We start from the raw sequence: 17,055 nt of genomic DNA on the forward strand, positions 1-17,055 counted from the left end.
TCATCGCCCCAGACAATTCTGGTCTACTTAATGCAACTCCATCACACCATAAAAACCCAAGACTGTGGGACGTGCCAGCCTGACAAACCAACTGGACATCAAGCTGACATCGGACTCAGGCTCTAGGAGGGGCACCAGGCCACTGGGAGGGACTGTGTGATGATAGCCTGAACTGCCCCCTGCTTCTCCAAAAATCCTGCCCCTTTTGGGAAGAAGGTTGGGGGAGCGGGACAAGGTCAGGCATATTCCTTTCACCAGGGACCTCACCCTTTCCATACTCCTGGAGTCCAGGTGTCAGACAAGACACAACTTCTGTGGGCTTCAGTTTCCTCAACTGTAAAATGGGAATTCAATACCTGTTCTCCCGCCTCCTTAGGCTATGTGACCTGATGATCTTGTATCTACTCTAGTGTTTCCTACAGTGCTTAGCACATATTGCTTAACAAGCACCACAATTATGCCTCCATGCTGTCCCAGGAATTGGGGGTCTAGGTGCTGGTTTGCTCTCCTGCTGGGGCTTTGTAGCCACTGGAATGGAAACCCTGGGGTTTACTGAAGTGCCATGAGCTCATTCCAGCACATCAGCCCAAGTCAGCACTAAACTGATGACTATCCTGATGGACAGTGTTGGAAAATCCAGCGCTTTGGGATGGATGTTGCTCTAAACCATCTTGTGGTTGGAGGTGCCACAACTTTTCATTCTGAGTGCAGGGGCATGCAGGTTGGTCTTTGAGAGAAGTGGGCAGGCTTAGAAGAAATGATGAGTCGTAAAGAACTGATTTGGATGGGATTTCCCAGCCCCTTTGGGCTTGGGCAGGGATCTGGATTGATGTCACTTCAGGGCCCGGGAGTATTGTTCTCTTTTGTCCCAGTGCAGCTGGGCATCTCTACTTACAACATATTACCAAGGCATGAGAACACTGGGTGTCAGACCAATAGAAATGTTACTTGGGTTTCTCCCTGGCAGCACTTAAGTACATATCCATAATGCATTATAATGTCTGTCTCTCCTCTAGACTGTAAGCTCTTTGCGGGCAGGGAACTTGTCTACCAACTCTGGATTGTACTCTCCCAAGCACTTGGTATGGTGCTTTGCACACAGTAAGTACTCAATAAATACCATTGATTGATTGATGGATTGATCCTACAAAGAGCTAGCACCCCTCTCCAGATGGCTCACTGATGTCCAGGAGAGAACCAATTCACCACCTTTGACACATGCCTCTAATGCTCATCGACTTGAATCAGTGTCTATCAGTCATTTCCTATAATCAATCAAGAGCTGATTGGGATATTCATAGGGACACCTTTATTGGATTGAACAGGAAGCCCACCCTCTTCCCCCTCAAAAAAATTTGGTACAGTGAGAGCTGGTCAGGCTCCAGTGAAGCAGCTGCAGTACTCAGACAATAGTGGCAGTGATGAGCCAAGAAACAGTGCAATTTTATGGGAGACTTGAAATTGGGCCAGTGATCATTTGGCTGGAACCTTCAAGGATGTCTGCATTGTGTCCACAACATGACCCCGCATGGGGCATACCTGCCTGTCATACTCAGTCTATGTACGAGGCAAGGTTGTTCAAGGAGACAGTAGCCTTTGGGGAATATCTTGCCTGTGGGTTTCAGTCTGGCTGGACATGGTGGCTACTCACCCAGAACCTCACCTTGCCTGCAGGGACACCCTGTCATTTGGGTCCTAGGTGGAATTAGTAAAGACCGTTCGGGTGTCCGTGTTTGATGCCCTGGTGCTGCTCGCTGACAAAGATATTTCCAAAGGGAAGTGAAGGCCTGCTCTTTCACCTTTCTCTCTGTCCTTGGCTAGGAGGGAAAACTGAGGTGGGAAAGGAGGAACACCCCGAGCCCTGGTTGCAGTCATGTGACCTGAGGAATTTCATCCAACCACGTTTCTGGTATTGAGGCATGTATCTACTCCCTTTCTCGCGCTGGTAGCTTAACCTTGGCATAGCTCAGGGGTGGAGCCTGGCCTGGTTCCCTCAGCTGACCAAGTAAGGCTGTTAGGCTTCCTCTTGACACCATTCCTCAGCTCCATGGCATCCCGGCCACCACTTGTACTCCCTGGGCACCCTGGAAAAATTTGCCATTGCTCCCCAGGCTGGTAGGGGCCCCCAAGCTGGGAGAGCAGCCCCCAGAGAAGAGTCAGGAAATATAGTGGGGAAATGGAGAGCAACATCTCCTGTTCCAAATAGGCGAAGACACTCAAGTGATCTTAGAGGCCAGAGCTTCTCTGAGAGCTGGGATAAAGGCATTTCCCTCCATGAAGTGGTTCTCACATGGCAGGAAGTAGCAAAAACTCGGGGTGATTGGGTATGAAGCTTGTGGTTGAGTTTCTGTAGAGGAAAGCCCTCTCCTCCACTGCCCCTAGCCCTCCCCTTGACTTAGAATCTGTTTGTGAAGCTCTGGGAATCGCACCTGGGCCTGTGATTGGGACCTGGTCACACAGCCGAGGAGAACAATTCTTAAGTTCTTTGAACAGCAATTTCCTCAGGCAGAATTTCCAGGGCAGGGAAAGGTTGGCCTTGTATCCCAAGAGAGGAGGGAAGGGAACCTTCCCCATCCTGGGTTGGGACAGGCAATAGGGTGACCTCAGGAAACCAGTGGCAACAAGATACCCTTTCTGGTTGGGTAGGGGGAGGTATATCCTTTAAACTTTCAGGTAGGCCACATGGGGCTCTACTAGAACTATGGGAAAGAGCACAGGCCTGAGAGGAAAATCAGGTTCTAATTCCAGCTCTGCCATTTGTCTGCTGTGTGATCTTAACTTCTTTGTACCTCTGTTCCCTCTTCTGTAAAATGGGGATTAAATGCTTGTTTCCCTCCCCTGTGAGCCCTACGTGGGACTGTATCTGATCTGATGGCATTGCATCTACTCAATGCTTAGTACAGTGCTTGGTATATAGTAAACACTTAAGTTCCACAGTTATTATTTTTAGAAAAGAGGAAGCTTAAGCCTATGAGACAGATTCCCTTTGAGCTGGGGTCAGAAAAGGGTAGGAAAACTGTCCAGATGAGTGAAGGAGAGCTGACTGAAGGATGAGACAACTCCAAAGGCAGATGGTAAAAAAAGGGGAAGGGGCAGAGACAGAGGCACTGAGCACCTCAGAGGGGACATAAGAGGCCAGAATGGGAGAAGCGGTGTTGAAGTGGGTTTGGGGAGGTAGATGAACTGGTTCTGGGGGAACGGGGAAATCAAGAGGTGGTTATGGGAATGGAGAGTTCAAGACCACTCCCCACTGCTTCTGCCACCCTTTTACACTTTCTTGCTCTCAGCTGCTCCCAGAGCTTTTAGTTGTTTATTACTGCTCATGTTCTATTTTGTGTGTTAAATATTGGTGGATGAGGGCCCGGGGTGGGTGGGGTGGGGTGTGTGTGTGTGTGTGTGTGTAAGATTTCTAGGAATTTCCTTGGTTCAAGAGGCTCAATTTTCTCCTGACCCTCTAAGGAGCAGAAGATATGGAGAGGAGAAGGGGAAGGAGGAAGAAGGCTGGTTGAAGAACCAAGAATGGGAGGAAAAGAGAGAGAGGCTTTAGCCCAGAGCAGGTCTAGTAGAAGCAGTGTGAAAAATGGCCCAGAAAACAGCAAAATCCAGCTAAGAGATATAAACAGGGAAGCACTCTCTGCCCCGTTCCAGAAATCCATTACTCCCTCAAATCTTCCCATTCTCCAGCTCTGAACCCCAAGCTTCAGTCTTCACTGCAGCCACCTGGCAGTAGGTGGTCAGGGTAGAGTTTCTTTAAAAAAAACAAACCCGAAGGTCAGCTGCCCCCGTGGGTACCTTGAGACAGTTCCCTAACTGGAGAGAGCAATGGAGGAGTCACATGGAGACCTAAGATCTTGTCTGGCTCTGTGGCTTTCTAGCTGGGGGCCCCAGTCATTCAACATATCTGCCTCTTTTTCCTCTTTCCAAAGTCATCCCTACTTCCTGTTCTCAGAGGGTTCAGGACACCCTAATGGAGGCAGAACTGTAAATAAAGTGTCCTGAAGGAGCTGTAGGAAGCTAATTCCAGTTCCCCCTCTTATGAGAGCCATGTATTTTTCAGGCTCTAAAGGGTTCTAACGAAGAATTATCTGGTGGACTAATGCTTTCTGGGGGATGTGGAACTTGTCAATAGGAGGCTAGAAGGTGCTTAGCCAATCAACAAGTCAGGCAGAGTTTTCGAATACAAGTGCTTTCCCTGCAGTTCTTGCTGTTGCTACGGGATTGTTTGGTCCTTCCTGTTAAACTGGGAATGTGGGTTCTCGGTGTACATCAGGACCAAGAACCAGGCCGAGTGATTGTAGCTCATATGGAGAGGACAAATTTTTATGGGTAGCTTTCCTTGACCTCTCTGCTGTCTCTCTGTAATCAGTCTGAATTCCTGTGCCTAACACAGGGATCTGCTGCTTTGGTGTGTCCCCTCGTGCCACATTGCGCCCCTTATCATGATGTGCTTGTCGGCAGATCTGTTTGGAGCCACCCAGCAATCAACTATTTAAGGCTGTGTACAGGTGTAAAAGGGGCTGGAGCCAGCAGTTTGGCTTTGAAGAGTGAACAGCCTAGAAGGACCCATTAGGGGTATGGGAGAGGGGTCTTTTCTGCTTCACCTTTTTGGAGGATCGGTGGAGGAAAACATGAACTTTTTCTTCTCTGCTTCCCGCACTATCTCCTCTCCACTAGGTGGGATTAGAATCCTTTGGCATGTGGCCTTGGGACCCTCTCTCCATTCTCCCTTCCCCTTGGCCCTTATCCCAAAGTGGTTTTGTGGGAATAGACAAAGAGGAGACACACTGGTAGAAGAGTAGGAATATTAAGGAGTCCTATCGACTCCCTTTAGATTTCAGAGTATGAAGGATTTGGAAATGTGCTGGTTCAATCATATCAATTCCCAAATGAGGCAATGGACCTCCTCCATGGAAACAGCAAGAAACCCTTTGGTGCAGAGCTACTTCCCTAGCACTAGTTATTCACTGGGGTGGAACTTCACGCCAAGTCAGGTCAAGAACCAGACTGGCGCCTCCCACAAAAAGAAACTCCCAGTGATGTCTACAGGTTAAAGGCGTGTAGGGGCTGAGAAGATAGTTGGACAATGCAGATTTCACAGGGCACTCTCCCTCCGGCTTTAGCTTTCTGGAGTTCTCAGTTGTCTCTGTATGATTGGTGGTGCTCTTTTAAAAATGCTTTCAAAGGGGTCTCCAAAAATAATCCAGATTGAAAAGCATTTGTCCCTCCGTCGCCAATGGGAAGTCAAATCCAAGATTTTTCCTTTAAAATACAAGGGTTTATCCCTTTGGGGGCACTAGGTGGCGATTTCACCACATGCACTCTAACACTTTGAAATCAGAAAGTCAGCTCGTTCTAGATGCCACAGATGCTCAGACCTCTAAGGGCTCAGGCTTCCTAACCTAGAAACTATCTTTCTTGACTGTTCTCTCTTGGTTTCCCAAAACTACGGCAGAAACTGAGATCTCTTCAGTCCGATTGTAAGCCCGTCAATGGGCAGGGATTGTTTCTATCTGTTACTGAATTGTACATTCCAAGTGCTTAGTACAGTGCTCTGCACATAGTAAGCGCTCAATAACTACTATTGAATGAATGAATTTGCAGGCCTAGGAGAGCCTGTCAAAGTTCAACCTGACCATCTCTCTGTCTCCAGACAAGGCTGCACCAATTCTGCAAGGGCCCTAGGGAGTTAGTTAACTTTTTCAACTCTCCAGTTTTTTCACCTGCTGCAATTTATTTCCATTTGGTTTTGTTCTGGTGCTGGCACTTTAGTCAAGACAGACAGCTAGACCTTCCTCCCTCTACTCTCAGGCTCCACGTTTCTGAACATGTTGGGGGATGGGAGAGACAGAAGGGGAACCTAATTACATAAGGGAAAGTGTCTCAGCCGAGAAACCAGGGCTTGCTTTTCATAAGAAAATGTTCCTGGAACTGTTAGCCTGGATGGAATAGTAGGGTGAGTTGTGGAGTATTCTGGGGAAGCTAAGATTCCTCCATAATACTGACCTGGAGCTGGGTCCTGGGGAACTATTTGAAGGTGGAGGAGCGTGAAAATTAAAGGAAAAAAACCACAACTTTCTCCTCCCTCTGATCTTTTCCTACCCTAGCGTTTGTCCTCCTGGTATCTGAGCCTCACATATTGTGTTAGTCTCCTCTCCCATTAACTGTGTCCTGGAATTTGTTATGTTCTTAAAGCCAAAAAAATCCCTAGCAAGAACAACTTGGGTTACCACATGGGAATCTGAATTATCATTTCCCCTCTGCCCCATACTCCCACGTGTCCCTGGATAAGTCACAGCCCCTCTCTGTGCCTCTTTCCCCTCAGTGGAAAAACAAGGAGACGAGTACAATCACCCACTGAGAGGTAAGAAGATAGGACTGCAGGAGATAAGGAAAAGGATTCTGTTCTCACTGGACCAGAGACAGATGATTAATGGATATGGTCAACTTGACCAAATTGGGGATCCGGAGGTCTTACCCTGATGCCCCTTAAATAGATTCCCAACCACCCAATCCCTACCCCGAAACACAGCCCTCAGCCCAACCCATTCATTCTTGGCCAGTAAATCCAAGGTGGGGCAGGAGCAGAGGCCATGGACAACAAAGCCAGGAAGCAGCCCGGCCAGGAAGACCTGCTTCTGCGGAGATCATGGTGGTTCAGGGGATGTGGCTCCAACTGCCTCCAATGGTCCTGCTAATTTCCAGCACTTCCGGCTACAACTTCCCAGGGACTCTGCCTCCCTAGGGGGCTGACTCAGCGAGTGAGGACCTACCCTGCTAGGAAAGCCCATGGAAAATTAACCAAAGCTTAGTCTAACCCAGGGAGAAGAGCCTTCTTCCGAGAAGTTGTCAGATGCCAACTCTGTCCAGTTCTGCTGGGAGCAGCCCCTTCAGGTGTTGAGGGGGGCGGCTGGGGTAGGAAGGGGGTGATATGTTACCAGCATCTGCAGAGCCGTGATGGGAGATGGGGCTTGGGGTGGGGGGGGCCGCTGGTCTTGGCAGCACAGAGATGCAGATGGAGGAGAGCTGAATGCAGAACCTGGTACCCGGGGTAGGACATCTTGTGGCAAAACACACCTAGGGGAGCACCGACCTAGGAGGTGGTAGTGGCCAGCAAACTGTGTGTCCAGTCCCTGGAGAAGAGGTTTCATTTCCCTGCCTGGATTCCCTTCTTCAGTTGCAGTGTTGCCCAGAGGCGGCTGGCCTGTCCATGCCCTGGGTCCAGAGGAGTTCATCATGCCTACCAATGAGAGAGGAGGCTCAAGTGGTCACCCCTCCCCAGGCTCCTGCCCAAGGTCTAACCAGCCGAGACCCAGTGTTGGGGGGACTAGCTACAGCACCTGGTCACCATCTTCCTCCTTGCCATCCCAGGAATTCCATCTCTTTGGGGAAATCCTGGCTCGCTGACAGGGAGCCTAAGCCAATGTCTCTTTTTTTCTCTCTCTCACACACAAGCACTGGATTGTGCTTTACTGATTCAATGTCCCCAGATCTGAGCTGAAACAGCCACACTGCAACTGGCCTGCTCCCTTGCAGCTTCTTTCCTTGCCCAACATTCACTAGTCTTGCTTGAAATGGGAAGTCCGGACTTAGAGGTGGGAGGAGGCATTGCAGATAGCCAATCTCAAGGTAGGACTCAGCACAGCCAACAGTGGCCAGCAACTCCCACTACATCCAGAGCCGGGGGAAATGGATTCTGACCATCCCCAGGACTTACAGGTCTTAAGCATCCCCTCGGTGCCCCTCCCCCTGTCCCCATCATGCCTCACCTGCCACCTACTCCTCCACCGGCACCACGCAGTTCTCCTTGTTCTCTGATGGGATGGCGAGGTAGTCAGACCTGGGGGCAGAGGAGAAAAGGAAATCATCAGCCACAGTTCAGAGAGGGGGCAGGAGAGGCCAAGCTGGAGGAACAGAGGCTCCTGAGCAGGGACATGTGCCAACCAGGTCTGCCCCTGTAATATTCCCATCCTCCTCACCCTTCCCCGCCCCCTCCTCCATGCCCCAGGAGGTGGGCAGTGTTACAAAACTTGGTGGACTGCAAGGCCTCGATGCCGTCCAAGGCAAGGTGGCTACATCTACAAAAGGGGCCAGGTTATGGGGAGTGAGTCCTTGGCCAGGTGGATCCGTTGCTGTTGGGTTCATGGAGGGACACTGTTCAATTGTAACTTCAATTATGTATTAAGATTCCTCACTTTGTAAACATCTTTTACATCTCCCACATTAAACTTTTGAGCTCCCTGAGAACAGGGAACATGTCCGCTGTTTCTGTTATACTTTTCCAAACACTTAGTACATTGCATTGCACTCAATGGGTGCTCAATAAATACCATTTCTACCACAGAAACTCATTGGCTTTCTTCTCCAGATGAGCTGGTGGTATCCAAAATGGCAGGCTGTGTCCCCTCAGGATCCAGGGATTTGCAGGAGCCCCAGTCCCCAAAACTCCAGGGTCGTTCACTCCAAATGATCAACGCTAACTGGCCAGTAACACCTATGATGTCAGCCTCTTCTGAATCTACCCCAAGCTACTCACCCTTCCCACTTAGGACCCTCCAGTCCTACTCTATTTCCCTCATTGCTCCTGAGGGGTCAGGTTGGAAGCTCCATGGGGTGGCTGTCTTAGCCCCATCTGCCCACTGGACTAGATGCCCAGGGCCTAGGTTGTGGGAATCGGGGAGTCCTGGGACTCACGCAGTCTCCTGAGCAGCTTCCTCTGCCTTGGACACCTTCCTGTAGCAGTAGACCATCTCGATGAGCAGCCACAAAGTGAGGAAGACCAGCAGGATGTACATCATGATCTCTGAGACCACAGATGTGAAGTCTTCTCCAGCTGTAGGGTCAAGGGGTTGGAGTTAGAGTGGCCCTGTCATAAGGAATCTGGAGCCACCAACTTCAGGAGACCTTCTGGGTTAAACAAGCTATGCAAAAACAGCACTGGACAGGTTCCCAGAAAATCAGGCAGTAGGCCTAATGAAAATCAAGCAGTGGGAGCATAACAATGCCATTCTCCCCTTTCCCCCAATCCCCACCTGGACTACCACAACCTTCTGCCCACAATTTAGTGTAATAGATGACTCTGGAAGCTGGGGGACCTGAGTTTGAGTCTGAGTTCTGACTGTGTGACTGTGGGCAAGTCACTTAGCTTCTCGGTATCTCAGTTTCCTCAACAGCTAAGTGGGGATATCTGCCTTTCTGTCTACCTCAAAGAGTTGTTGTGAAGGCAAAAATGAGATAAGTATAACCTAGAAACCATTTTGGCAATAAAAACACTATATATATATGATCTGCTAGATTGTAAGACCCTTCAGGGCAAAGATCATGTCTACTTTCTCTATGGTACTCTCCCAAGTGCTTTTTAAACAGTAAGGACTCAAAAGAATCATTGACTGACTGATTGATTGCTGGATCAAGGTATGCAGGTATTCTGTAGGCTGCCTCAGCCTCTTCACAGCATCTACTGGTGGATTTCTGAGGCTGGGAGAAAGGGAGGGGATAGAGAAGCAGGGGAGTGGGGGTGGATCGCAGGCTGGGGGGAGAGACCAGGAAGAAGGAGCAGAGAACCATTTCTGTCTTGCTTCTACAGGGGGTGGTGCAGTTCCCTCCCCATCGCCCTAAGAGAGCGTGCCACCAGTGATTAAACCAAGACATGGACTCTAAATGGACGCCGGGCCTGGAAACCACCCATCTCCAAGCTTTAGTCAGGATGCTAATTCCGCTTCTGCTATAGGTTGAGTCTTGTTCCTTTGGCAGGGATCTGGTTACAAATGAGCTCAGTTCTAGTGACCTCTGTCAAGGAGAAAACCCTATGCGGTGAACAGGACAGCCACATTCCAAGCCCACTGCATTTCTTCTTGCCCTTGGGCTGGCTCCCTACCCCTTGTCTCCCTTTCAGAGTGATGGCAGTGGGGGAAGAGCTGGGAAAAAGGAAGAGGTTCAAGGACGTGGGGGTTACTTAACCTGGAGAGTACAAGGCTGAGGGGCATCCAGCTTCTGGTATGTAGGGAGTATCCTCTGGGGCAGAACAAGAGGGATTGGGTTCAAACTGCCATTGGAAGTGTGCGGGTTAACCCTTACGAAGAACTTTCCAACCACATGGAGATTTCAAAGGGAGAAATCGTCTGTGTAGGATCATGCCTGGACGTCAGTATGGTATAGAATCCCTGTCAAGGACCCGATGTCCCAAAGAGGGAAGGAGCCTCAGAAACTTCAGCCAGACTGCCTGGAGCCCTGCTCATTATAAGAAGGCTGCTCTCCCACCTCTGAGGGCACTGAGGCCTGCCTTTTGGAGAGAGAAAAGATGCTCTGATGTGTTTCTAACAACCGGGTCCTTTACTAAAGCATTTCCTTAACATACACCCTCGTGTCCCCACAAAAACACTAAGAATCAGTCCTAAAAAGGCCTGCTCCCTAGGGTGGAGATTTGGGGATGCACTGTGGGGGTCCTGGCCCACACTCTGGGCCCCGGACCTGCTCACCCTTACCCTCCTCTGTAACCCGGAGGTGGATGAGCCGGGTGGTTTTCACAAAAGGGCGGTGCTCCTCAAATTCAAACTCCCGGGAGACATTGCAGGTGTAGACCCCAGAGTCATTGAGTGTGACATTGAGCACGGTGATAGAGACATCCTGCAGGTCTTTGCTCCCATTCCACTGGAGCCGGCTCTGGAAGGGGCTCTCTACCTCCTGGTGGCCATTTCGGTACTCGTAAATCTGAAGTGATGGAGAAAACCCAAGGGCCAGAGAGATAGAGATGGGGACACAGAGAGAGAAAAGCACAAAGAGAGCAACAGGTGGAGAGAGAAAGAGAGCAGAGGGAGGGGGAGGGAATGAGACAAAGACACAGAAAGAGGATAAGGCAGTAGTTATAAGGGTATTTATCTCCACAACTCATAGAAGCACCCGCAGCACTACCTTCTGGCCCTTGGGTGGGCTCAGCAAGAGCAGCCACCTGTGGCTCTTAGAGGAGCCCCGATAACTCTCCAGTGGCTTTTCAGACCAGAAAATGGAGGCTAGGCTAGGCTCAGTTTCCCTTTTCTTAATTGTCACCATGGCTTATAGGAAAGACAGAGTAAGGATACCTGGGTTCTAATCCAGGTTCTGTCACTTGCCTGGTGTGATTTTGGGCATCAGTCTCCTCATCTGCCATAAGGGTTATGTATCTGCTCTCCCTTCTGCTTAGACTGTGAACCCCATATGAGAGAGGGACTGTGCGATCTGATTGAACTGTATCTTTGCCAGTGCTTGGGAATAGCAAATGTCCAACAAATGCCACAGTTATTATTATTATGCTTTCCCCTGCTCCAGTCTGACATCCCAACCCAAAATTTCTGCAGGGGGAAGCATCAGAAGCACCCAGGGGGAAAAAACAACTCAGGAAGATCAGGGTGCTGCTTCATAGATTATGTGGCCCTTGAGGAATAAGGTCCATGTCTAATTCCCACCTGTATACTCTTCCCAGTGCTTGGTACAGTGCTCTGCGCAAAGCAAGTGATTAATAAATACTATAAATACTCCTATTTCTCCTCTTCCTCCTCCTCCTTTTCCTCCTACTCTTCCTCCTCCTCCTACTTCTTATGGCACTGCTGCTACCACTGAGGAAAGGACAGGGAGAGGATATCAAATCCCAGAAACCTGGAACCTCAAGTTGGACACGACCCTGTGGGACTTTCTAGACGCACCTTTGGCAAGGATCACATAGTGATTGTGTTTATAGGAGATTCTGGTTCTTCTACTGAGTTTTTCAAAAAGTTGAGTTTTTCAGAAGAAAACTCTGTTTAGACTGTGGGCCTTGCTGGGGCAAGCCTAACACTCTGTGTCTGACTCCTGACGTTGTGTTGGGCTGGAGGGATGCAAAAGCCTAAGCATGAAGTAGGTGATTCCAATGACCATCCTCTGAACCAGGCTCTGGAACCCCAACAACTTCCTGAGCCCACTCCAGGACCCCAGTAACACCCTGGGTCCATTTCCAGAACCTTAACACCTCCCTGGGCCCACCTCTAGAACCCCAAGCCTGCCTCTGAAACCCCAACAATTCCTTGAGCCCACTTCCAGAACTCTGACAACTCCCTCAGCCGCCCACCTCCAGGACCTTGACAACTCCCGGAGCCCATCTCCAGAGCCCCAGGTCTGTTTCCAGAACCCTGACAACACCTTGAACCCATTTCCAGAACACTGACAACTCTCTGAACTCATCTCTGGAAGTCTGACATCTTCCTTAGCCCACCTTCAGAATTATGACAACTCTCTGAGCTCACCTTTGGAATTCTGACATTTCCCTGCCCCCTGATTGAAAGGTTCAAGATTTTCTGGTCATCTTTTCCCATATTCTCATTCTGCTGTTGCCCTAAGGACCAAAGTCCTGGCCAGCTGGTTGAATGAATGAATGAATGAATGAATGAATGAATGAATGAATGAATGAAAGGTAGGGAAGGAAAAGGGTTGGGCCATCAGCAGCCCTAGAAGCAGCTTTCATTTGTGCAATCTCAGCCACCTGAGGGACTTACACAAGGAAGCAGACTCCACTGCCCTCACTCTATGAGCCAACCTGGTATTATCAAGGTGAATTGAGCTGACATGGATCAAGTGTGAATTTACAAGTCTGTTATCACTGAGTGTTAACAAGGTTGGCACCATAATGACCGAACAGCAGAACCCAAACAGATTTGTTTCAGTTTTTTTTTTTCAAACTACATTTCAGTTCTCCAATATAGACATTAGCCAAATACCAGGCAACTGAGAATCGAACTTATTTTTAAATATCCTCCAGCCTCTCCTCTCAGACATGTGATTTGACATTTACATCTCTTCACTGGAGGAGACATAGGAACAGAAAGAAATGAAATTCAACGCAGCTCACTTTGCTTGTTTTTCAGCTTTGGAAGGAAAGGAGGTTGAAAATGGGGTAATTGCCTCACAGGTTTCTGAGCTGGGCTCTGATTAGACTTGAGGGTTTCCAGTCAGAGCTGAAAAGACCCCAAATGGTGGCTTTCAGCCTGTAGCTCTTTGGCCTTTATCCCCTGTTAGATCCCTGTCACCCTTACCACCCCAGGCTCAAAATGATGCCTTGACCTTTGATGATTCTTTTTGGATTATTAGTAGGTTTCAATTACCCATGCTTTCCTTTGTTGATTACCACAGAAGTTAAAGCGCTGCTCTTTGTTTTCCTGATAGCTGATTTTACTCACACCATATTAGTTCCTTAAAGAGGGAAAGCTTCATTTGTCAAATAATCTTTTCTCCAGACATTTGGGAGATTTATTTTACTGCCCTGGAGTTAAGCAGGAGCAATGGTCAGCAGAGATACATACCAGGAAGTCTTTACCACCATCAGGTCTGTAGAACCACTCGACAACGGTGGTGGCCATCACCTCTTCTCTCTTCATGCAAGAGATACACAGGAGTTTCATGTGAGTGCCCTGCACAGCTTCCGTCTCAGACGGGACTTCCACGCATACTGGAGAGCCGATGCTCACTGGAGAGAGAAGGATCAGGGAGGATGTACATCCGGAATCAGAGAAGGGACGGAAGACCAAAGGCCAGAGGGTTGAGGATGGAGAAGGATGAAATATGAACCTAAGCCTAAATCCACCCCAGGACATTTTTGGCTTGAATTATGGTGTGTGGATAATTTTGGTAAGAAGTTTTTTTTTACCTGAACAATCCAAATAATATAGCCAATTTAATCCTCATTGTCAGTATAAGGGGTCTCCCCTGCCCCTCTCCCTCCAACTCCCTTTCCTTTCAATATGGGCTTGCTTGAAGGAAAAGGCTTGGCTGGATCTGACAAGACCCAGGGGAATTTTATAGGTTTTTTTTAGGGGAAAATAAGTCTTGTAATCAGGGTCTGCAGGAGGCTGATCTAACCATTGGTGAGCCTAGCAGAAGAGGGCCACACAGAAAAGAAGTGTTCCTGGAATCATGCACCACTAGCTCTTTCCCAAGGCTTTCTCTCCTCCTCTTCCTGCAAATAATAATAATAATGTTGGTATTTTTAAGTGCTTACTATGTGCCGAGCATTGTTCTAAGCGCTGGGGTAGATACAGGGTAATCAGTTTGTCTCACATGAGGCTCATGGTCTTAATCCCCATTTTACAGATGAGGTAACTGAGGCACAGAGAAGTTAAGTGACTGGCCCAAAGTCATACAGCTGAGAGGTGGAGCCGGGATTAGAACCCGCAACCTCTGACTCCTAAACCCGTGCTCTTTCCACTGAGCCACATTGCTTCTCTAACTTCCTCCAGTGTTCTGCACACAATAGGTACTTAAAAATAACATCTATTTATTACTTGATATAAGCAGATCCACCTGTTAGCCAGAATGTAGAGCTTTTTCAGTTCCAAGACCAGCCCCCTCTAATCCTGCTGCAGCATTGGAGAAATTCACAGTGCAAACAACAGTGAGGAGAGGGATTAACCCAGAGTTGCCAAGGCTCCCAGGCAACGCCTGTCAATCAGATGCCCCCAGACAATAGGAAGGTACATATACAGATACCATTAGATGATAAGACATTCCATTTTACCCAGCCAAACTCAATGACACTGAATTAATTCTCTGTTACAGCAAAATACACTACTTTTTCATTGCTCCATGGTGCGAGTGAAAAGAGAACCACATACATTTAGGATTTATTTGTGGCTATGAACATATGCGTGCTCCACACAGACAGGGAAAGGTTGTTGACAAGAGAAAATTAATTTGGGTGCTTGATTCCAGCCTTGCCTGGCACTGAATTTCTCCAGAGGAGAGAAGAAGGAAGGGATTGGCAGCCATCTTAGTCCTCAGTGGAAATAAAGTCTACCTACCCTATCCCCATGTCAGAATTCAATTGGGAGTCTGCAGAGTTAGTTTCTTTTGTCTTTCTCGGCTGTTTGGGGACTTGCAGTCTTTTTCTCTAGAGGAACTGTTGAAGATGGTACAGCACAAGTGAGCGAGATTGTGTGTCCTAGTCAACTGGCTCACCTGGGACCTAATCTCAGCTCCACAGGGAGTCTTGAGGGACTCTAAAATAGGGCTGGTAGCCCATGCTGCTTCATTCCCACACAAGAGATATTGGAATTGAGGGGATAGTGAGAGAACCTTTGCATGCCTTAGAAGAAAAGGTGCCATTTGGATACCGTTGATGATACTAGCTTTCTAAGAGAGATGCTTTATGAAAGGTTCTCTCTCTCTCATGCCTCTCTCATTGCCTATTTCTCCTGGAATTCCTGTGAATCCATTATAGCCAAGGCCCCTGCCACTTAACACCTACTTGTATTCGGTGTCTGTGTGTCTCTTCTGGCCCCCACTTTAGAAAGTCAGTTCCAGAAAGGATCGTGTCTTTTTCTTCATCTTCTGTCTCTTTTCTCAGTGCCCTGATAGGGCTCTGCACATAAGAGGTCAGTCTATACCAACTGACTTGCAAACGAAGGAGGTGAAACATTTCCAAACTCTAGATGGAGCTAAAATTGAACAATAAACTAGAAAGGGAGAGTTCTCTGCCTGGTGCTCGAGCCAGGTGCAAATAAAATGCAACACAAGCTCAGAGGTGAGACTCCCTCCCTAAACTCCCACAATTAGGATTTCCTAGAGCCCTGCTGCCCAGCCCTGTGGTTTGGTAATGGCTCTGCAGGTTGACTACAAAGCACTGAAATAATACAAATCAAGGAGGGGCAAGGGTGAGTGGACGTGCAACTTCACACACTTATTCCAAATGGGCTTTCATCTGGGCAGTCGTCACAACTCACGTCTTCCTCCATAAGGAAGTCCAGGGTCTGAAACCCATTTTCTCTGGCCTTCCACTCGCCCCTAGTAATTCCAGCGGGAAACCTCTCAGCCAGCTGACTGCCTGCTCAGTCCCAAGGCTGGTAACCTGGTTTTTTTTCTTCAGCTATGTTCTTCCATCCCACTGCCCTCTCCAAACCTCCCCCTCCGCTCCCCCCTCCCCAACCTCCCTAATCAAGCTTTGGTCTTTAACAAAGCTCTTTGCCTCTCCTCTGCCCAGCTCACATGCCCAGCCACCCTGGCAGCCTGGTGGGGTATGTTGGAGATTTTACAAATAAATACCAAAACAGGAAGACTCTTCGTGTGAGCACTTCAGACAGGGCGGGAGCTGACCCAAATACATGCCATTTCTGAGGACACAGCCCACAGTCCCGTTTCAACAAAGGGAGAGATGTAGGTCCAACTCTGGGGTTTCTATATCTGGGCACAAGAATCCCATCACTCTAGAGATAAACGCAACTCTACTTCAAGTATTTACCAAAATCAGAGCGATTCCCACATACTACATTTTCTCCAGCCACGCAAAATGCTGCGCTGACCTGCCTTCACCTCTAAAAGTAAGTAAGTAAGGCAGCGGATGAGTGGGGGGTTCTTGCTGGTATGGAAGGCAGCCGTTCTGAGGACAATGGGAAAGCCGACATGAAAATCCAGTGGGATTTCCAAGAGGATTGGCTCTTCATTAGAAAGGGAATGGCCAAGTAATTGCTACCCCTAACGTGATTTCCATAATGGATTCAATTTCCCTGCCTTTTAGGAGTGAGACAGAAGAAGTGGACTCCGAACTAACAGGAAATTCCAAAAGGGGGAGGGGCGGACGACGAGGGCAGACACCTAACTGCCCACGCTCGGGGTTCAGCCCAGGTGCCGGAGAGGAGACCCTTACCCCTGCCCGTCTGCAGTCTGGTGACAATTATTATTAGCCACGAATGCCCTGGCGGGGGCTGGCACTTACCCCAGCAGATGAGTAACAAGGCGGCTCGAGGAAACCTGCTGCTGGCGGCCGCCATCCTCTCTGGTGGCCAGGCTCCGGGGCTGGGCGGGGGCTGGGCGGGGGCAGGGAGGGAGATGAGCAGAGGTCGGGCGAGGGGCTGAGCGGGGAGCTGGGCGGGGACCGAGGGGCAGCGGAGCGGGGGCTGAGCGCGGGCCGGGAGGGGACCGAGGCGGGGGTTAGCGGGGAGCTGGGAGGAGGCTGACCGGGCGGGAGCTGAGAGGGGGCTGAACGGGGCTTGGTGAGGGGCTAAGCAGGGGCTGAGGGAATCTCCTCCCAAGGCTGCTCCTTCCGGGGGACTTGCACGGAGA

The 17,055-nt window shown here is 49.2% G+C and overlaps 1 protein-coding gene across 2 annotated transcripts in view; it reads right to left on the reverse strand.

Annotated features, from left to right (window-relative positions):
• The window catches only part of SCN3B (sodium voltage-gated channel beta subunit 3), a 34,306-nt gene extending 17,504 nt beyond the window's left edge, over window positions 1–16,802 (reverse strand). The window contains exons 1-6 of one of the 2 annotated variants that reach the window (XM_029074430.2): window positions 16,709–16,802; window positions 13,305–13,468; window positions 10,482–10,707; window positions 8,692–8,830; window positions 7,767–7,837; window positions 6,386–7,237 (exon numbers count right to left, since the gene is read on the reverse strand). In XM_029074430.2, the coding sequence (XP_028930263.1) occupies window positions 7,774–7,837; window positions 8,692–8,830; window positions 10,482–10,707; window positions 13,305–13,468; window positions 16,709–16,763 (648 nt within the window). In that variant the 5' untranslated portion in view covers window positions 16,764–16,802 and the 3' untranslated portion in view covers window positions 6,386–7,237; window positions 7,767–7,773. Of the gene's footprint in view, window positions 1–6,385; window positions 7,238–7,766; window positions 7,838–8,691; window positions 8,831–10,481; window positions 10,708–13,304; window positions 13,469–16,708 lie in introns of those variants that run through there. The other variant, XM_029074431.2, reaches the window with a different exon arrangement.
• Window positions 16,803–17,055: the final 253 nt, after the last annotated feature.

This window comes from Ornithorhynchus anatinus, chromosome 11, assembly GCF_004115215.2.
Source record: "Ornithorhynchus anatinus isolate Pmale09 chromosome 11, mOrnAna1.pri.v4, whole genome shotgun sequence".
NCBI lineage: Eukaryota > Metazoa > Chordata > Mammalia > Monotremata > Ornithorhynchidae > Ornithorhynchus > Ornithorhynchus anatinus.